Source organism: Maniola jurtina, chromosome 12, assembly GCF_905333055.1.
Source record: "Maniola jurtina chromosome 12, ilManJurt1.1, whole genome shotgun sequence".
Lineage (NCBI taxonomy): Eukaryota > Metazoa > Arthropoda > Insecta > Lepidoptera > Nymphalidae > Maniola > Maniola jurtina.
This window is the reverse complement of record NC_060040.1, coordinates 2,460,049-2,474,935: the sequence shown is the minus strand read 5'-3', so window position 1 is coordinate 2,474,935 and position 14,887 is coordinate 2,460,049. Positions and strand designations below refer to the sequence as shown.

The 14,887-nt window shown below is 37.5% G+C and overlaps 1 protein-coding gene across 4 annotated transcripts in view; it reads right to left on the bottom strand.

Annotated features, from left to right (window-relative positions):
• The window catches only part of LOC123870428 (axoneme-associated protein mst101(2)-like), a 169,560-nt gene that overhangs the window by 35,341 nt on the left and 119,332 nt on the right, over positions 1–14,887 (bottom strand). For all 4 annotated transcript variants that reach the window (XM_045913734.1, XM_045913735.1, XM_045913736.1 and 1 more), the window contains one exon: positions 11,254–11,307. In XM_045913734.1, the coding sequence (XP_045769690.1) occupies positions 11,254–11,307 (54 nt within the window). The remainder of the gene's footprint in view (positions 1–11,253; positions 11,308–14,887) is intronic.

The following is a 14,887-nucleotide window of genomic DNA, read 5'->3' as shown; positions in this document are numbered from 1 at the left end:
GTAAAAGAAAAAAAAAAGTTTGTCTTTGTTTCTTGTTCTTAAAGGTTTGTAAAGTCTGCCAATGCGCACTTGGACAGCGTGGTGAACTATGGCCTAAAACCTTCTTATGGTGAAAGAAGTCCCGTGCTCTTTAAGGAACGAACAATGAGTTGTAGATGATGATGAATTTGGCACAAACCTATGAAAGTTTAGCTTTATTTGACCAAATTAGGAAACATCTATTTGAACGAAGCTTAAGCTTGCCTGATCTGAATTCTATATTGTGTTTCCTTCATTGTATCAATGAAGAAACTTATTACATTCAGATCAGATCATCGTAGGAATGTTTGACCTAAACTTTCACTGTTTATTGCAGATTTGCAAACTCATTGTTATGTGTATTGACCAGTAGATATATTCTAAACGAGATCCTATTTAGCCTAATGTTTGATTTATTACTGTTGTTTAAGACCGTTGTCTATTGCAGCAACTGTTATTTGCAGCCTTTGGTAGAACGTGTTAAATTAGCTACTATTCTCCTAGAAGTTAGAACGAGTTTTTATAGTGTAGTGTTCCTAAGTAGACACTGGTATCGATCTCTTCGATTTATCAATCATATCAAAGACCAACGTCCCTGAGAAAAAAACCGGCCAAGTGCCAGTCAGTAAACTAAAAGTAAGAGTCAGTCAGTAAACTTGCCTAGTCACATCTTGGGTCAATGGTCAATATGGTATAGAGACGTACCTACCTCGTATTAGTATAACATCGATAAAAACTGAAGTAACTAGGTATTCTTAATTTTTTTGTACACTTTCATTTGTGGCTCTCATTTACACAATCTTAATCTGAAATACCTACTCATTTACCGATACTTAGATTAATAGATCATTGAACTAAATTTAATACCTAAAGAAGGGCTATTTCGTACAAAAGTTGTATGAAACAGAACAAAGTTGTAAGCAAAACAAATAAAGATAGGTAGAGCTATTCAAAAGCTCTACAATAGCTGGATTACAAGCGTCAAGCATTTACAGAAGGCGATAATTCACTATCGGAGTGTTGCTGCGATGCTATCCTGTCCACAGACTCTTTGTACCACGCTCACTTGCCCCAGTTCCCAGCCATAGCTAATAGGAAGCCGTTAGCTGTTACTTACACTGCTTCGCTGAGGTCTAGTACAAAATACAAACCAGTCTAGATTAAGTCTTATCACCTATTTTACTTTAAAACCCTATTATAATATTTCTTAGCAGATGTCTACGACTTCGTCTGCGTTGATTTAGATTTTAAAAATCCTGTGGGAACTCTTTAATTTTCCGGGAAAAAACTAGCCTATGTCACTCTCCGTCGAAAAATCGCTTCAATCTGTTGCTTCGTTGTGAGTTGTGACCAAATCGCGGGTAGCGCAATAACTAAGGTATTTTATGGAAATAATAACAAGTTACTAGATGATGTGCGCGACTTCGTCCGCGTGGATTTAGGTTTTAAAACTTGGTTAAAAATTGGAAGATCGTAGGTACTTAGCACATTTCGTCAAAATCGGTCAAAAAGGTAACACACAGAAACACATACTTATTTACGCTTTTGCATTCATATATGGATTAGTATAGAAGTATGACGTCATGATTAGATTCTCTTTGGATGTATGGGTTTAATAATAATTTAGGCATCTAGATTATCTCTTTAGATCAACATTAGCTCATAAACAATCGAAACAATAACACTACTGCCTAGTTCTTAGACCTAGGTATAATTTATTTAAACTACCTACACTATTCGTCGCATTCACTAATCGTCGCCCGTAAATCACAAGCAAGGCGCCATAAATAACGATATTTCACTTGTAGCGTAATATTTCAACCGGTATCGTTATGCATAAATCCGGTAATCCGGTAATATAATATAAACTATCTGACTCCATATCGATACTCGCAAATCGGTACATTCAATGCACCTCACTGAAGTAGGAATTAAAAATAAATAATAATGTGAATAATTAAAAACAAAAATCAGGTATGGATTAGGTAGGTCTACTAATATTATAAGTTATAAATGTGAAATTGTGTCAGTCTGTCTGTCTCTTACCCTTTCACGGTCCATCCGCTTTACAGATTTTGACGAAATGTATTAAAGAAAAAATAGCATGCATCCCGGAGACAGACATAGGCTACGTTTTAGGATTTTTAAAACCTTAAATCTTGCGGATGAAGACGCGGGTATCAACTAGTATTTTATATTTTTTTTTGAATGTCTAACTTTTGATTTTGCTTTTGTAAACTATTTTAGATAATTCCTGCTAAATTCTGTCGAGTCCATTAATCAAAATTAAGCAAAGAGTGGGTGGTCTTATATCTCTTTCAAAATAAAACATCAATCAGAAATCAAACATGACAATAGGCAACACTTTCACATCATCTCTCTATCAAAATACAAAATACAGTACTTATGTGTCCGATATCACAGAATACTAGTTATAATACGTCCATGGACCTGAGATAGCTGTAATACGCGACAGGTCGAGGTGGCAATCGGGGTGGGGACGCCCCGCACATACGCACAGCCCCCGTTCTAATTCGGTGTGTGGGGCGTCCTCCCTGCCTCATACCCCGATTGCCATCTCGACCTGTCGCGTGCTATACGTAGTTACAATAAATTTTAGTCTCTGTCTGTTTGTTTTACTGTTTTACCAATCTTGATAAATACAAAAATACCTTGTGAAAACTTAGTTCCATAAAAAATTAAAAGATTTTAATATTTCCTTTTCGCCCCACTCCGCTTTCAAAGCAATACCCAGTCCCAGTATAGTGTCAATCACTCTCATGCTATCATAGATATCATACACACGGCTTTCATCAAATCTATTATCTCTATCACAGCACTGGTACTTTCACACCATCGCTCGATCAAATCATTCGCAATTATGTTCAGTGTATCCGTTGCTATGCGACGCGCCTGTCATTTAATACCTATTCGCTCGTTGCGTCCACACGCGAGACCAATACTAAAGGTGCCCACGCACTCGAACTGAACTGCAGCTGAACTGCGCGTCGCGTCAGCGCCCCGCACGATATTCTCTCCAGTTCCGCTGCAGTTCAGTTCAAGTGCGTGGGTACCTTTAGAGTGACAGTCATTCTGAATCTGAAATCATGGATATCCCGGGAAATCCCGGGAATTCTCTATAAAAATACTTCTGAAATCATGGATATTAGGTAATCATAATAATTATTTGGTATTTTAGCTAAGTATAAAAGAACAGGCCGATTTAAAACTAATAGGTATCATAAAGAGGAAAGATTAATTGATTGAGCACAAAAAAATGTTTTGTAATCGATTTAAACTCTGAAATTACTAAACCGATAAGTAATTTGAGGAGTCTTGTGTGTAAATTCTGAGTAAGTTCAGTATTCAAGTCATTAACCCCCGACCCAAAAAGAGGGGTGTTATAAGTTTGACGTGTGTATCTGTGTATCTGTCTGTGGCATCGTAGCTCCTAAACTAATGAACTGATTTTAATTTAGTTTTTTTTTGTTTGAAAGGTGGCTTGATCGAAAGTGTTCTTAGCTATGCCTAATCCAAGAAAATCGGTTCAGCCGTTTGAAAGTTATCAGCTCTTTTCTAGTTACTGTAACCTTCACTTGTCGGGGGTGTTGTAGATATTCTGTGGCGTAGGTCAGTTCGAAGTCGAACTTTCTCATATGTATTGTTCTTGTATGATTGCTTGTCAACTGAAGACGTGCTAAATTTAATTACAGACCTAAGTTATCGAACTAACGTTTAATAAAGTCGCCCTTAATTTACTTATCCATCGATTCTGAGTCACTTATCTTACGAAATTCCTGTCCTGTACAAGTCGATTAACGTCACAGTCGATTATCATCAATTTTTCACCCACCTTCAAGCCACTTGCGCCCTAAACACCACAGCAATTGAGGTAAAAAAAGCTTGCCCCATATAGGTCCAAGCGGCATCTGTGATGATTGTACGTTCTAATCCGCATACAATTCAAGGACCTCTGACCCCCTTTAGATTGGGCCATTCACTGGCATTTTAAATGTAATTTATAAGAACAATGCAGCAGGCGACAATTCGTGGACAAGTACCTACCTACTTGGAGTATAAGTTACCTACCGGCCAAATGTACTACATGGCCCAGTTACATATCAGGATTCGAAGTTCGAACCTGCATCTCCCCTGGGTATCGCACCCGGATGCGCCTTTGACGGCACTGGCAGTTAAGCGGAATTTACATTTTAGTGGCACTAACGTCGTAATATAAATTCCGCTTAAATCAAATCAGGTCAAAGGCGCTCCGGGAGCGATACCCAGAGGAGACGGAGGTTTGAAACCTAACGCTTTCGCAGTTTTTGACATATTGTACTGTTTAAAATTATTAATTACTAGAGGATGCCCGCGGCTTCGCCCCCGTTTCGGTTTTTTAAAATCCCGTGGGAACTCTTTGATTTTCCGGGATAAAAAGTAGCCTATGTCCTTCCCCGGGATGTATGCCATGTCTGTACCAAATCGATTCAGCGGTTGGGCCGTGAAAACGTAGCAGACAGACAGACAGACAGACACACTTTCGCATTTATAATATTATTAGTATATTAGTATTAGTATGGTCAAAAACCTCTGGGAGAGGTTTGGTCAAAATGTCGAAAAAAATACCCGAGCGCAGATCCCTCGGTGCGCGAGTCCAACTCCGCACTTGGCCAGTTTTTTTCAAGTTTTCAATTATCCACCATGTGCATTATTTTGAAAAACGAGGTAAGTAACTCAGGAAATAGTTTTGGGTCGCATCGCCGGTATCAAGTGGCGCGCCCACTTTCACCAGACTTCACCGATTTTAATGCAATTTGCGATTGTGTAATTTTTTGTGCCATTTATCTCATTCGCATTTCGCCATCATTATTAAAAACTTTTGTTAGCAATTTTCTCATGCATATGTGAGTAAAAGTTACTTGACCACATAACTCATTAACTGCACAATTTAGATAAGCATAGATATTATTTCAATATACTTAGAGATTATTCTTCTATTAATTATGTCTTATTATCACAAACATACGGGCATTTTAAACGGGCCTGCCCGCGAAATTCAAATTTAATTTCGTTTTTCGCAATTTGTAGACTAATACGACAACGTAGGCTTATGGCATTTTTATAACGACAATGGCAGTATCATCCTCGCAGGTTTATATAAAAATCTTTACTTGAAAAGGTTCAACTTAAGAAATTAGCTCTAGTATCGACTAATTTGTGAGAATAGTCGATACTAGAGCTAATTCCTTAAACTGGACCCTTTCAAGTAAAGATTTTTCGGGTCGCTTCACGTTGCTTATTCCTAAAAACTGGTCTAGTGCAAGTCGGACTCGTATACAAAGGGTTCCGTAGTTTTTTTTTTTTTAAATTATTATTTAAGTACTTATTTGTTGTTATAGTGGCAATAGAAATACACTCTGTGAAAATTTCAACTCTACCTATGACGGTTCTGTGATACAGTCCGCTGACAGACACACGGACGGACGTACAGCGGAGGCTCAGTAAATTGGTCAGGCTTTGGGAACGTACGGAACCCAAAAATTGATGTTTTTAAAGTCATTAAGTCATGACCCTTAAAATATTTTTGACTATAAGTAAGCAATATTTCTGAATAAACTTCAAAATAAGTAGGCAGCTATATTATTTGCAAATTAGCAGGCATGCCTTGTCCCACTGACTTAACTACTCGACTGACTATAAAACCGTATGAGAATATGTATTGCTTCATTATACTACGTAAGTACTTCTAAAGAGTTAGGATTTGTGACTGAATGCAGTCACAAATTCATGCCGTTCATCTATTGTAATCCATCCTAATTCCGATGCGATTCTATACCGATCATTATCTAAGAATCAATGCAGTAATACAAATTCTTCTGACTAACCGAATTTTCCAATCCCATCAAATCCAATGATCTTTGATATGATCAAACGTCATAATCGGTTAAATGGTGAGAAAAGGTAGCAAACAGACACAATTGACGCATTTATAATATTAGCAGTATGGACATGGATAAGAGTGTCATCATCTCAACCCATCTGCATCGCCGGCACACTACTGAGAATGAGTCTCCCTTATATCATGGGTCTTCCTTAAGGGGCATGAGACGGGCCTGCCCGTCGCTTCCACCTTAATGAGAAGGGGTAAAGCCGTAGCCACACTGGCCAAGTGTAGATTGGCAGTACTTCACACACCGAGAGGAGTGTCTTACTCTTCTCAAATATGACGTGTGAACACTGAAACGTCAATGATTGCAATTCAATAATGAAGTATTGACTCTATTTAACAATTAATGAGGCATGCCCGGTCAGGTGGTGTTTGCTAGTCAGGCCTAGTCCTAGTCTTAGTTCTGAATCTAGACTTAGACCAGAACTAAGGCCTACTAAATTATTTAGTGGAGCCAGGTATAGACCTGGGTCCACTAAACGGATTTTAATTTATAATTTGTTCAATATCTGCATTTTTTTTTTAAATTTTGGAAGGCAATAAAATTTATGATTTATGATTTAAGTAAATGGGGAAAGAGCATACTCAGCAAATCCGAAAGTCAAACATGGGTACCCTAATATTTATGTGGACCACTTAAGACCCTTAGAGGCTAAGTTCATCTGAATTCTCTAGTAACATAATTCCCACATACTAACAGCACGCTACTTTCAAAAGTCAGTACCTATCTGTCGTTTTGCAGATCGGAGAGGCTGTCAGGTCAAAGGTCAGTGGAAAGCCTACTTTTGTCGTTTTATGTCTGCCACTCTGCCGTTTCTGTCAAGCGAAATGTTTCTTGAAGATACTTTACGATTCAACGCAAAATATTATAATAAGTTACACTGAGATATACTCGTAGTACGAAATAAGTTTTTAACCGACTTTAAAAAAGGAGTAGGTTGTCAATTCAAACCGTATTTTTATTTAGATATTGTTCTTAGATTGTCCGCGGCTTCACTCGGCAAAATACAAATTACTTACGTCAAAATCGGTTAAACAGATGTACCGTGAAAGCCTAGGAGGCAGACAGACAGACACACTTTCGCATATTTTATAATATTAGAATGGAAGTACATGGATATTATTAGCATAGATTATTTTTTATCTAAAAGGAAGATTTTTCAACTTGTAAGATCACTCTCGATCAAACAAAAAAAACTAGATTAAAATCGGTTCATTCGTTTAGGAGCCACAGACAGATACACACGTCAAACTTATAACACCCCAATAATCATCTTTCCAACTTTTATTTGTGATCAGTACCTAAGAAATTCGAATTATTCGACCTTTTGGGTATGGAGGAGGTGCCCAATTTTACTTATCATGTATATTTCTTTACATAAATGTTTTAACCGCAAGTTAATAACAAAACGTCAGCGAAATGTAGAGAGATTCCGACGTGGGAAACATCAAAAGAGATAAGCCCCAGTGAAATCTGATCTCTCGCAAAGAATCCTTGCAGACGCGCAGAAATGCACCGGCGGAATGATATACCTACAATCTACATAGCATACACCTGAGAATGCGGGAACTTCCGGTAGCGTAATTTGTTTAGTAATCTGTGGTAGATCTTGCTCTGTGTCAAGTTTAAAAATAAACAAGTGTTAATTAAAAATTTATAACACCCCCGACAAGTGAAGGTTACAGCAACTACAAAAGAGCTGATAACTTTCAAACGGCTGAACCGATTTTCTTGGATTACAGCTGAGAACATTCTTGATCAAGCCACTTTTCAAACAAAAAAAACTAAATTAAAATCGGTTCATTAGTTTAGGAGCTACGATGCCACAGAGAGATACACTGGTCAAACTTACACCCCTATTTTTGGGTCGGGGGTTAATAATAATCTAAGTAGACGTTATCAACGCGTAGCTCAAAAGTCACACTGATAGTTTTTCAGAAAGTCGAACCGAGCGAAGCAGGCCAGCTACTAGGTATTTATGTTACGAGTAAATTATTATCATCTTAACATCATTTCTTCTTAACGAGCATTACATATGACAGAAAATGAGAGTAAATCAACCTTTAAGTTCCGTTGTGCATCGGGAAGGTAGAGGTACATGGCACTTTGACTTTATAAACGCGTGTCATTCCGGGTCATTACATAAAAACGTAAAAGTTTTCTTTTGTTGCATAACTTATGGCTTGAAAGATTGTTGAATGCACTCCCTGTATCATCTCAATATAATTGTCGCATAAATTTTAGACTGTAGGGTAAGAATTAGGATAACGTACAGAAAAGCCAATCGACTAATAGACGCCCAAAACGAAGCAACTAACAATACAGCAACAAATTCTTGCGTTTGCTCCCTCAACTTTGAAGATCATAGTTCTCTCTCGGTATTACCTCTTTCGGTACTCATCTTATGACATTCTTCCGTTTTCCTCGGTTTGCATAGATGCAGCTGGAAATAGAGGTAAACGGAACCATCACAGATAGGTGTAAACTACATAGATAGGCTACAGCTCTCTGACTAACGTCTCGGGCTAAGCATGAGATCGATAGACCACACTCTGACTTTGCTTAGACTTAAGACAGAGTTAAAAGAAGACAAAGGTATATCTCTCAGATAAATCTGTCTCGTTTTAATTCAATCTTAAGTCTGAGCATATAGTCAAGTGCGCTCCGATCCTACTAGCACATATCTACCAGTGACTATGAATTTTTGTGACCAATAAGGAGTGATGAAAATGAGATGATTTTTTTTTATTCACTATAGGTAAGCGCTTGACCACAATCACACCTGATGGAAAGTGATGATGTGGTTGGTCTAAGATGGGACGCGTTTACCTAGAAGGTGCCTATTCGATAGCGTTTACCTAGAAGGTGATAGCAACGAATAAACGTTTTCTTAGTAAGCATTATTCAAGTCCGGTCTTCTCCTTAACATGTACCGTTCCGCCATACCGTCTGCCGATCCCAAGCCGGTTTGCCATGACGGATGGTACTGTGACGCTATTATCGCCACGGGTGACGGGACACGCTTCAAGTGATACCACAGACCACAGTGGTACATATTTTGGTATTCTCGTAAATTCACCGAATGGCCCGGTGACCGGTTTTCTCTTTAGTAAGCTTTATGAGTGCTTTTAACCTTTTTCCACTAACTTTACCAAGTTTAAGAGAAATATACCTATTGCAATTAGGTAAAGTATCTTAACAAGTATAAATAAAAAATTTATAACATCCCCGATTAGTGAAGGTTACATTAACTAGAAAAGAGCTGATAACTTTCAAACGGTTGAACCGATTTTCTTGGATTATAGCTATGAACACTATCGATCAAGCCACCTTTCAAACAAAAAACAAAAAAAAACAAAATTAAAATCGGTTCATTAGTTTAGGAGCTACGATGCCACAGACAGATACACAGATACACACGTCAAACTTATAACATCTCTTTTTTTGGGTCGGGGGTTAAAAAAAGAGTTAAAATATCAAGTTTTAAAACGGACTAAAAACTATAATATAATATATGAGAATAGTTCAAAGTTTTACAACGTGGGGTTGGAAGCGGCTGGATGAGAAAGGTTGATCAAGTGTGGCCAGTGACCACGAATGGTGGTGGCTCACTAGGAAAGGCCTATAGCCAGCGTTCACCAGTGGAGATAATGATGGTAGTAACTTACTTTGCAAACACAATTATTTCTATACGAATGATTACTGTGGCGTGTGGCGAAGATAATTACGAGCATAAGTATAGCTATAATTATAACCACGTAGGTATACAGTACAATAATTATACCAAACACAAAAAGTGGTCAGGCGTTCTGTCGGTCAGTGTGGCACACACCTTTACTAGGGCAGGTGTGCATAATCGATCTTCCACAGATCGCAAAAGATTACATAATTGACAGCTGTCCAGTAAAAAAAAAGCGCGCGTGCTTGCAACTTGCAAGTGTCATTCAAGTGCGAAATGTCAAAGAGCATTGACGTTTTCGTCACATAATCTAAATTCAAAAACTCTCTTTCCCTCTCTAGCTCCCATTAGTTAAGAGTAAACCTTTCAAAAATTGTGAAACACGTATTTCTTCATTTTTAACCAACAGTCTAAAAACGAATTTTTAAGGATAAACCTACTTACTGAACTTGAAAAACGACGAACTTTTAGACAAACTTTCAAATCCTCCAGGTTAAACTCGTTCAGTGGTAGAATATTGAAAAGCCCTTTCTTAATTAATTTCCTTTCTTATTTATTCTGTAAAGTAGGACACGTTATTAAAAGGAGCCTTCTGTTAAAGTTTCAAGTTTCTAGTTTTTAGGTCCAGTTGATATACTCATATTAGACAGTCAGTTATTCGATCAGTCAGGACAAGTCTTTTATAGGTAAAAACTGAGTGGATTTTAGTCACTCGGGTACCGATTCTAAGTTCTAAATTCAAACTTTTGTCTTATTTGCCCACTATTTGCCTATGCCTTTATAATATGTTTATAATGTTATTAATATTGTTCAGCCAACACTTACGAAATAAACCCGTCTAAAATAAAAGCACTCAATCAACATTATAATATCATGCAAATCTCACAGCTGTCACTGTTTCAATGGAAGCAAAGTTATGAACTTAATTGTGATGCCCTTGAATTTCACTGATAACATTGTAAAACTTAGCACGCTTTGCATTCATGTCGCTGAGTTGCTCCAGTTTTAACGGTGACAAACCTTTGCTTGCGGCTAATTAAAAAAAAAATTCGCTGAGAGAATGAAATGAGGTGTGAATTGGGCTTCAAACATTAAAACATTCATTTGTTATATTACTCACTTATCATACGTGCAATCTAAAAAAAATTTGAATCGCTCCGTTTTAGACACATGTATAAGTATTCTAAAAGAAATATACATGAGTACAGAAAAAATAATGTCTGCCATTTATAAATAACTAGCTGACGCCCGCGACTTCGTCCGCGTGGATTTAGGTTTTTCGAAATCCCGGGAGAACTCTTTAGTTTTCCGGAATAAAAAGTAGCCTATGTGCTAATCCAGGATATTATCTATCTCCATTCCGAATTTCAGCCAAATCCGTCCAGTGGTTTTTGCGTGAAAGAGTAACAAACATACACACACACACACACATACAAACTTTCGCCTTTATAATATTATAGTGTGATTCACTTGAATAGGCTGGATAATGTAGAGTTAAGTAAAATTGCCTTTCTTTTCGTAGTACAATGGGTTCGATTTTGACGCACCTACTTATTTTTAAAACAAAATACAAAGTTGGAATGGGTAGAATTTGAATGTTGCCCTTACCTGGTCACCACGCTTTCTGCAAAAGTCTGTGGTGCCGCACTCCATCCTTTGCGCCTAGAACAAAAAAAAAACGATTATACAAGAAAGTTATAGCACAATATATAGGCTACAATAATAATTTATGAACATAATATTGCAAAAACAAGCTACAGGTATGATGATAATTATTGTGAAATAAGTCGGTGAAAATCGTCCTAATTCTGAAAGCTTTCGTGAGATATACCTATGCGAAGTCATGGCAGGTCACTAGTAATTCCATAAATTAACCTATCTACGCAATAAGTTGCGTAGGTAGGTTAATTTATGGAATTACTTTCCTTTTACAGTTCACCTACTTTAATAAAGGTTTTCTTATCTTTAAAGCTCTTAGCTTCATAAAGAAATCTATCACCACTGTAAACTCACATCAAATCGAGAAAGTGTCTACAGAGGCAATCATAAACAATCCGAGATCGCTAAGTATACCAGTACAGTTGGAGCAAAAAACATCGGCCACTTCAAACGCAAGGCAGGAAAACCCGGCACTGACTGTACCACATCCGCTATATACTTCCATACTCACGTCCGGCTATACAATCATGGTAAAATAAACCTTAAGTCACTGTATTAGAAGCTAAGTATGCAGCAAAGATAAATTCGGTCTTATTGATGATACAGTTTGATTTGATATGATGTTTCTGGTCATTCATTGATACATAGGATGTCTAAGAAACGCCCAACAAGCAAAAAAATAATAGCCACATAGCCATTATAAATTCTAAGTGTTAGTAAGCTGATGAAGAGTGAAATCGTTTACCCTACTAGACATGTGATAATAAATATCCATACAAATTGCAATTAAATAAATAAAGTTTTTGGTCATACTGCCTTTTAGACAAAGAGCCAGCGCGTGCTACGCCTTCGCTATTTTATAAAAGCTGAAAGTTTATCTTGTCCCCTACACAGGGGGAAACTTTCAGCTTTTACAACATAACGAAGGTCTGGCACGCGCTAGCTCTCTCTAGTGCACATTACCTATCAAAATTCATATGTGTCTGTTTGTCAGAAGTAAACCTATCTTTGAAACGGCTAAACCTATTTTGACAGGACTTTCGCAAGTAGGCAGGTAGATTAAAGTAATAGCTAGGTACTTATCCCAGAAATGTGAGTCTGCATAGGAAAGCTATACCTACTTAATACACAAATAATAATTATTCCGCACCAACAAAACTGCAGGTACTCCTAATTTATAAATCCATATGTACATACTATCCATACTAACATTATAAATGCGAAAGTGTGTCTGTCTGTCTGTCTATTTGTCTGTCGGTCTGCTACGCTTTCACGGGTCAACCGCTGAACCGATTTTAACAAAATTTTGTACAGACTTAGGATACATTCCGGGGAAGGACATAGGCTACTTTTCTTCCGGAAAAACAAACAGTTCCCGCGGGGTTCCTAAAGACTCATCCGCTTGACGATTTGTATGGTACCGAGGAAGCTTGCGTCCCTGTAATTGGTATAGGCAATTTTTTATCCCGGAAAATCAAATAGTTCCCAAGGGATCTTTAAAAACCTAAATCCACGCGGACGAAGTCCCGGGCATCCTCTAGTAAAAACTATTTTTGAAACATCAACAATGGTAACAACTTTTAAATAATACACCGTTCATGATAGGTACATTAAAATAACGCTTCACTAAAGGTCAATCCAACAACAACAACCATTAGTAGAATACCTACTTAATTAGTGTTACAATCTCCTCAGCATCACGAACCAGTGAACCTTGGAATGCCTCCATCTATATCAAGTTCAGGATCAGCTCCATACACATCTTACTCAGTAAATAACGGGTACAATAATATGTAATTTCAAAGTTTTTGGTGAGCCAAAAATTAATCTTATCTTATAAGGTTCGATGCATATCTGTAGAGTAGAGTAGTCTTTTTGATATAGTAGTAGTCTTCTTAATAGTAGCAATAAGATACCAGTGTGTTTGTTTGAGTTTGCGCTTCAATTGGGGAAGTCATTGGACGGTAAAAAGGGAATGAAACTGGGAAAATGCGTCAACCTGGAAGGTTGTTTTAATCTGTTGTTACTCTGCATCGTACTAGATTATATCGCAGATCGTATGTAAATTCAGCGTGTAAGAATCTAATAGAATAGTCATAGTATGTACTCCTCAATTATGAAATCGGAAATGAATTAGATTGGTGTCGATTCGCGCTTGACCGGTGTTTATGTCGGTTACGGCCTGCTTGTCACTGAAACGCAACACCACGTAACGTTGTATAACAGAACGTGATACAGGTATCGTGATCAAAGATTAATAATTCGGAAGTTTTCACGCATAGCAACTCGTAAAAACTTGTGAACCAAAAACGGAATCGGGTGGTAGAATGTCGCTGTTGCAGAAGAACGCTTTTACAGACTCCCTCGCAGTGGCACATAATATCTGTACACATACCTACCTACATGTTTTCTGAGACAGTGGTCAGCGCTGTGGTCGTTAGTGGGAGGTCCCGGGTTCGATTTCCGGCAGGGGTGTGGAATTTTATAATGTCTAAATTCCTGGTCTGCTCTAGTGGGAGGCTTCGGCCGTGGCTAGTTATCACCCTACCGGTATAACCGTGCCGCCCAGCGATTAAGAGTTCCGATACGATGCCGTGTACAAACCAAAAGAGTACCTATGGGTTTAATGAAAACTTCTTCCAGGTTAGCCCGCTTCCATCTTAGACTCCGTCATCACTTACCACTAGGTGAGATTGCAGTCAAGGGCTAACTTGTGTCTAAATAAAAAATAAACAATTTTATACTATATCTATCGCTATTTATCGGTAGTTCGCGGGTAGTACTTAGTCGGGTTTTAGTGCTTTTTAACTTTATCTTGCAAAGCAAATTATTAGTATATTATAGTTAATGGACGAAGTATCAAATTTATTTATTGGTCCGATTATATTATTATTATAACTGGAGGCTAAGTTATTACTTAATCCATTACTCCAGTAATTACTTGACTTTAACTAGACCGCCGACGCCCATCATAATTCATATAACATAAACTTATATCTATCTCCCACACGGCACGATTAGATTCGACAACTTTTACATTCACACGTTTCATTGCGCAAGTAATGGGCATTTTGACCGATTTTCAATTATCAGCTATAATTAGCAGATGCTCGCTATTTATCGACCATTGAGTAGTTTTTTATTATTGACAGGTTTTGACGACGCTCTCTCTCACATACAAAATAAAAAAATCTTACGTCAAAGCATAGTCTAATTTTTTATATTTTCTTCGGCATAGGAATAGTAAGTAATAAATCACGATATTTAGTAAAGTGGCAATAAAAAAAAATATTTTTTACACATTTGTTACCTTTTATCTCCCAAAGCCAACACGATCCAAACTTCATAGTCACTGATCGTTCCTCCCTGTGGTGGGGACAATGTGCAGATAAACTTTTAGCTTTTATAAAACAACGAATGTTTGGCCCTCATGGGCTCTCTCTATCAAAACAAAAGTAAGATCTCTCAACTTATGTGATGCTTTTTAGTTACTAGAATAACTTAAATGGGGACCAGAGCTTTCCTCTTCTTCCCGATAAAATAAAGGAGGAAACCTTTGTTTTATCGGGGTAACAAGTGTAAA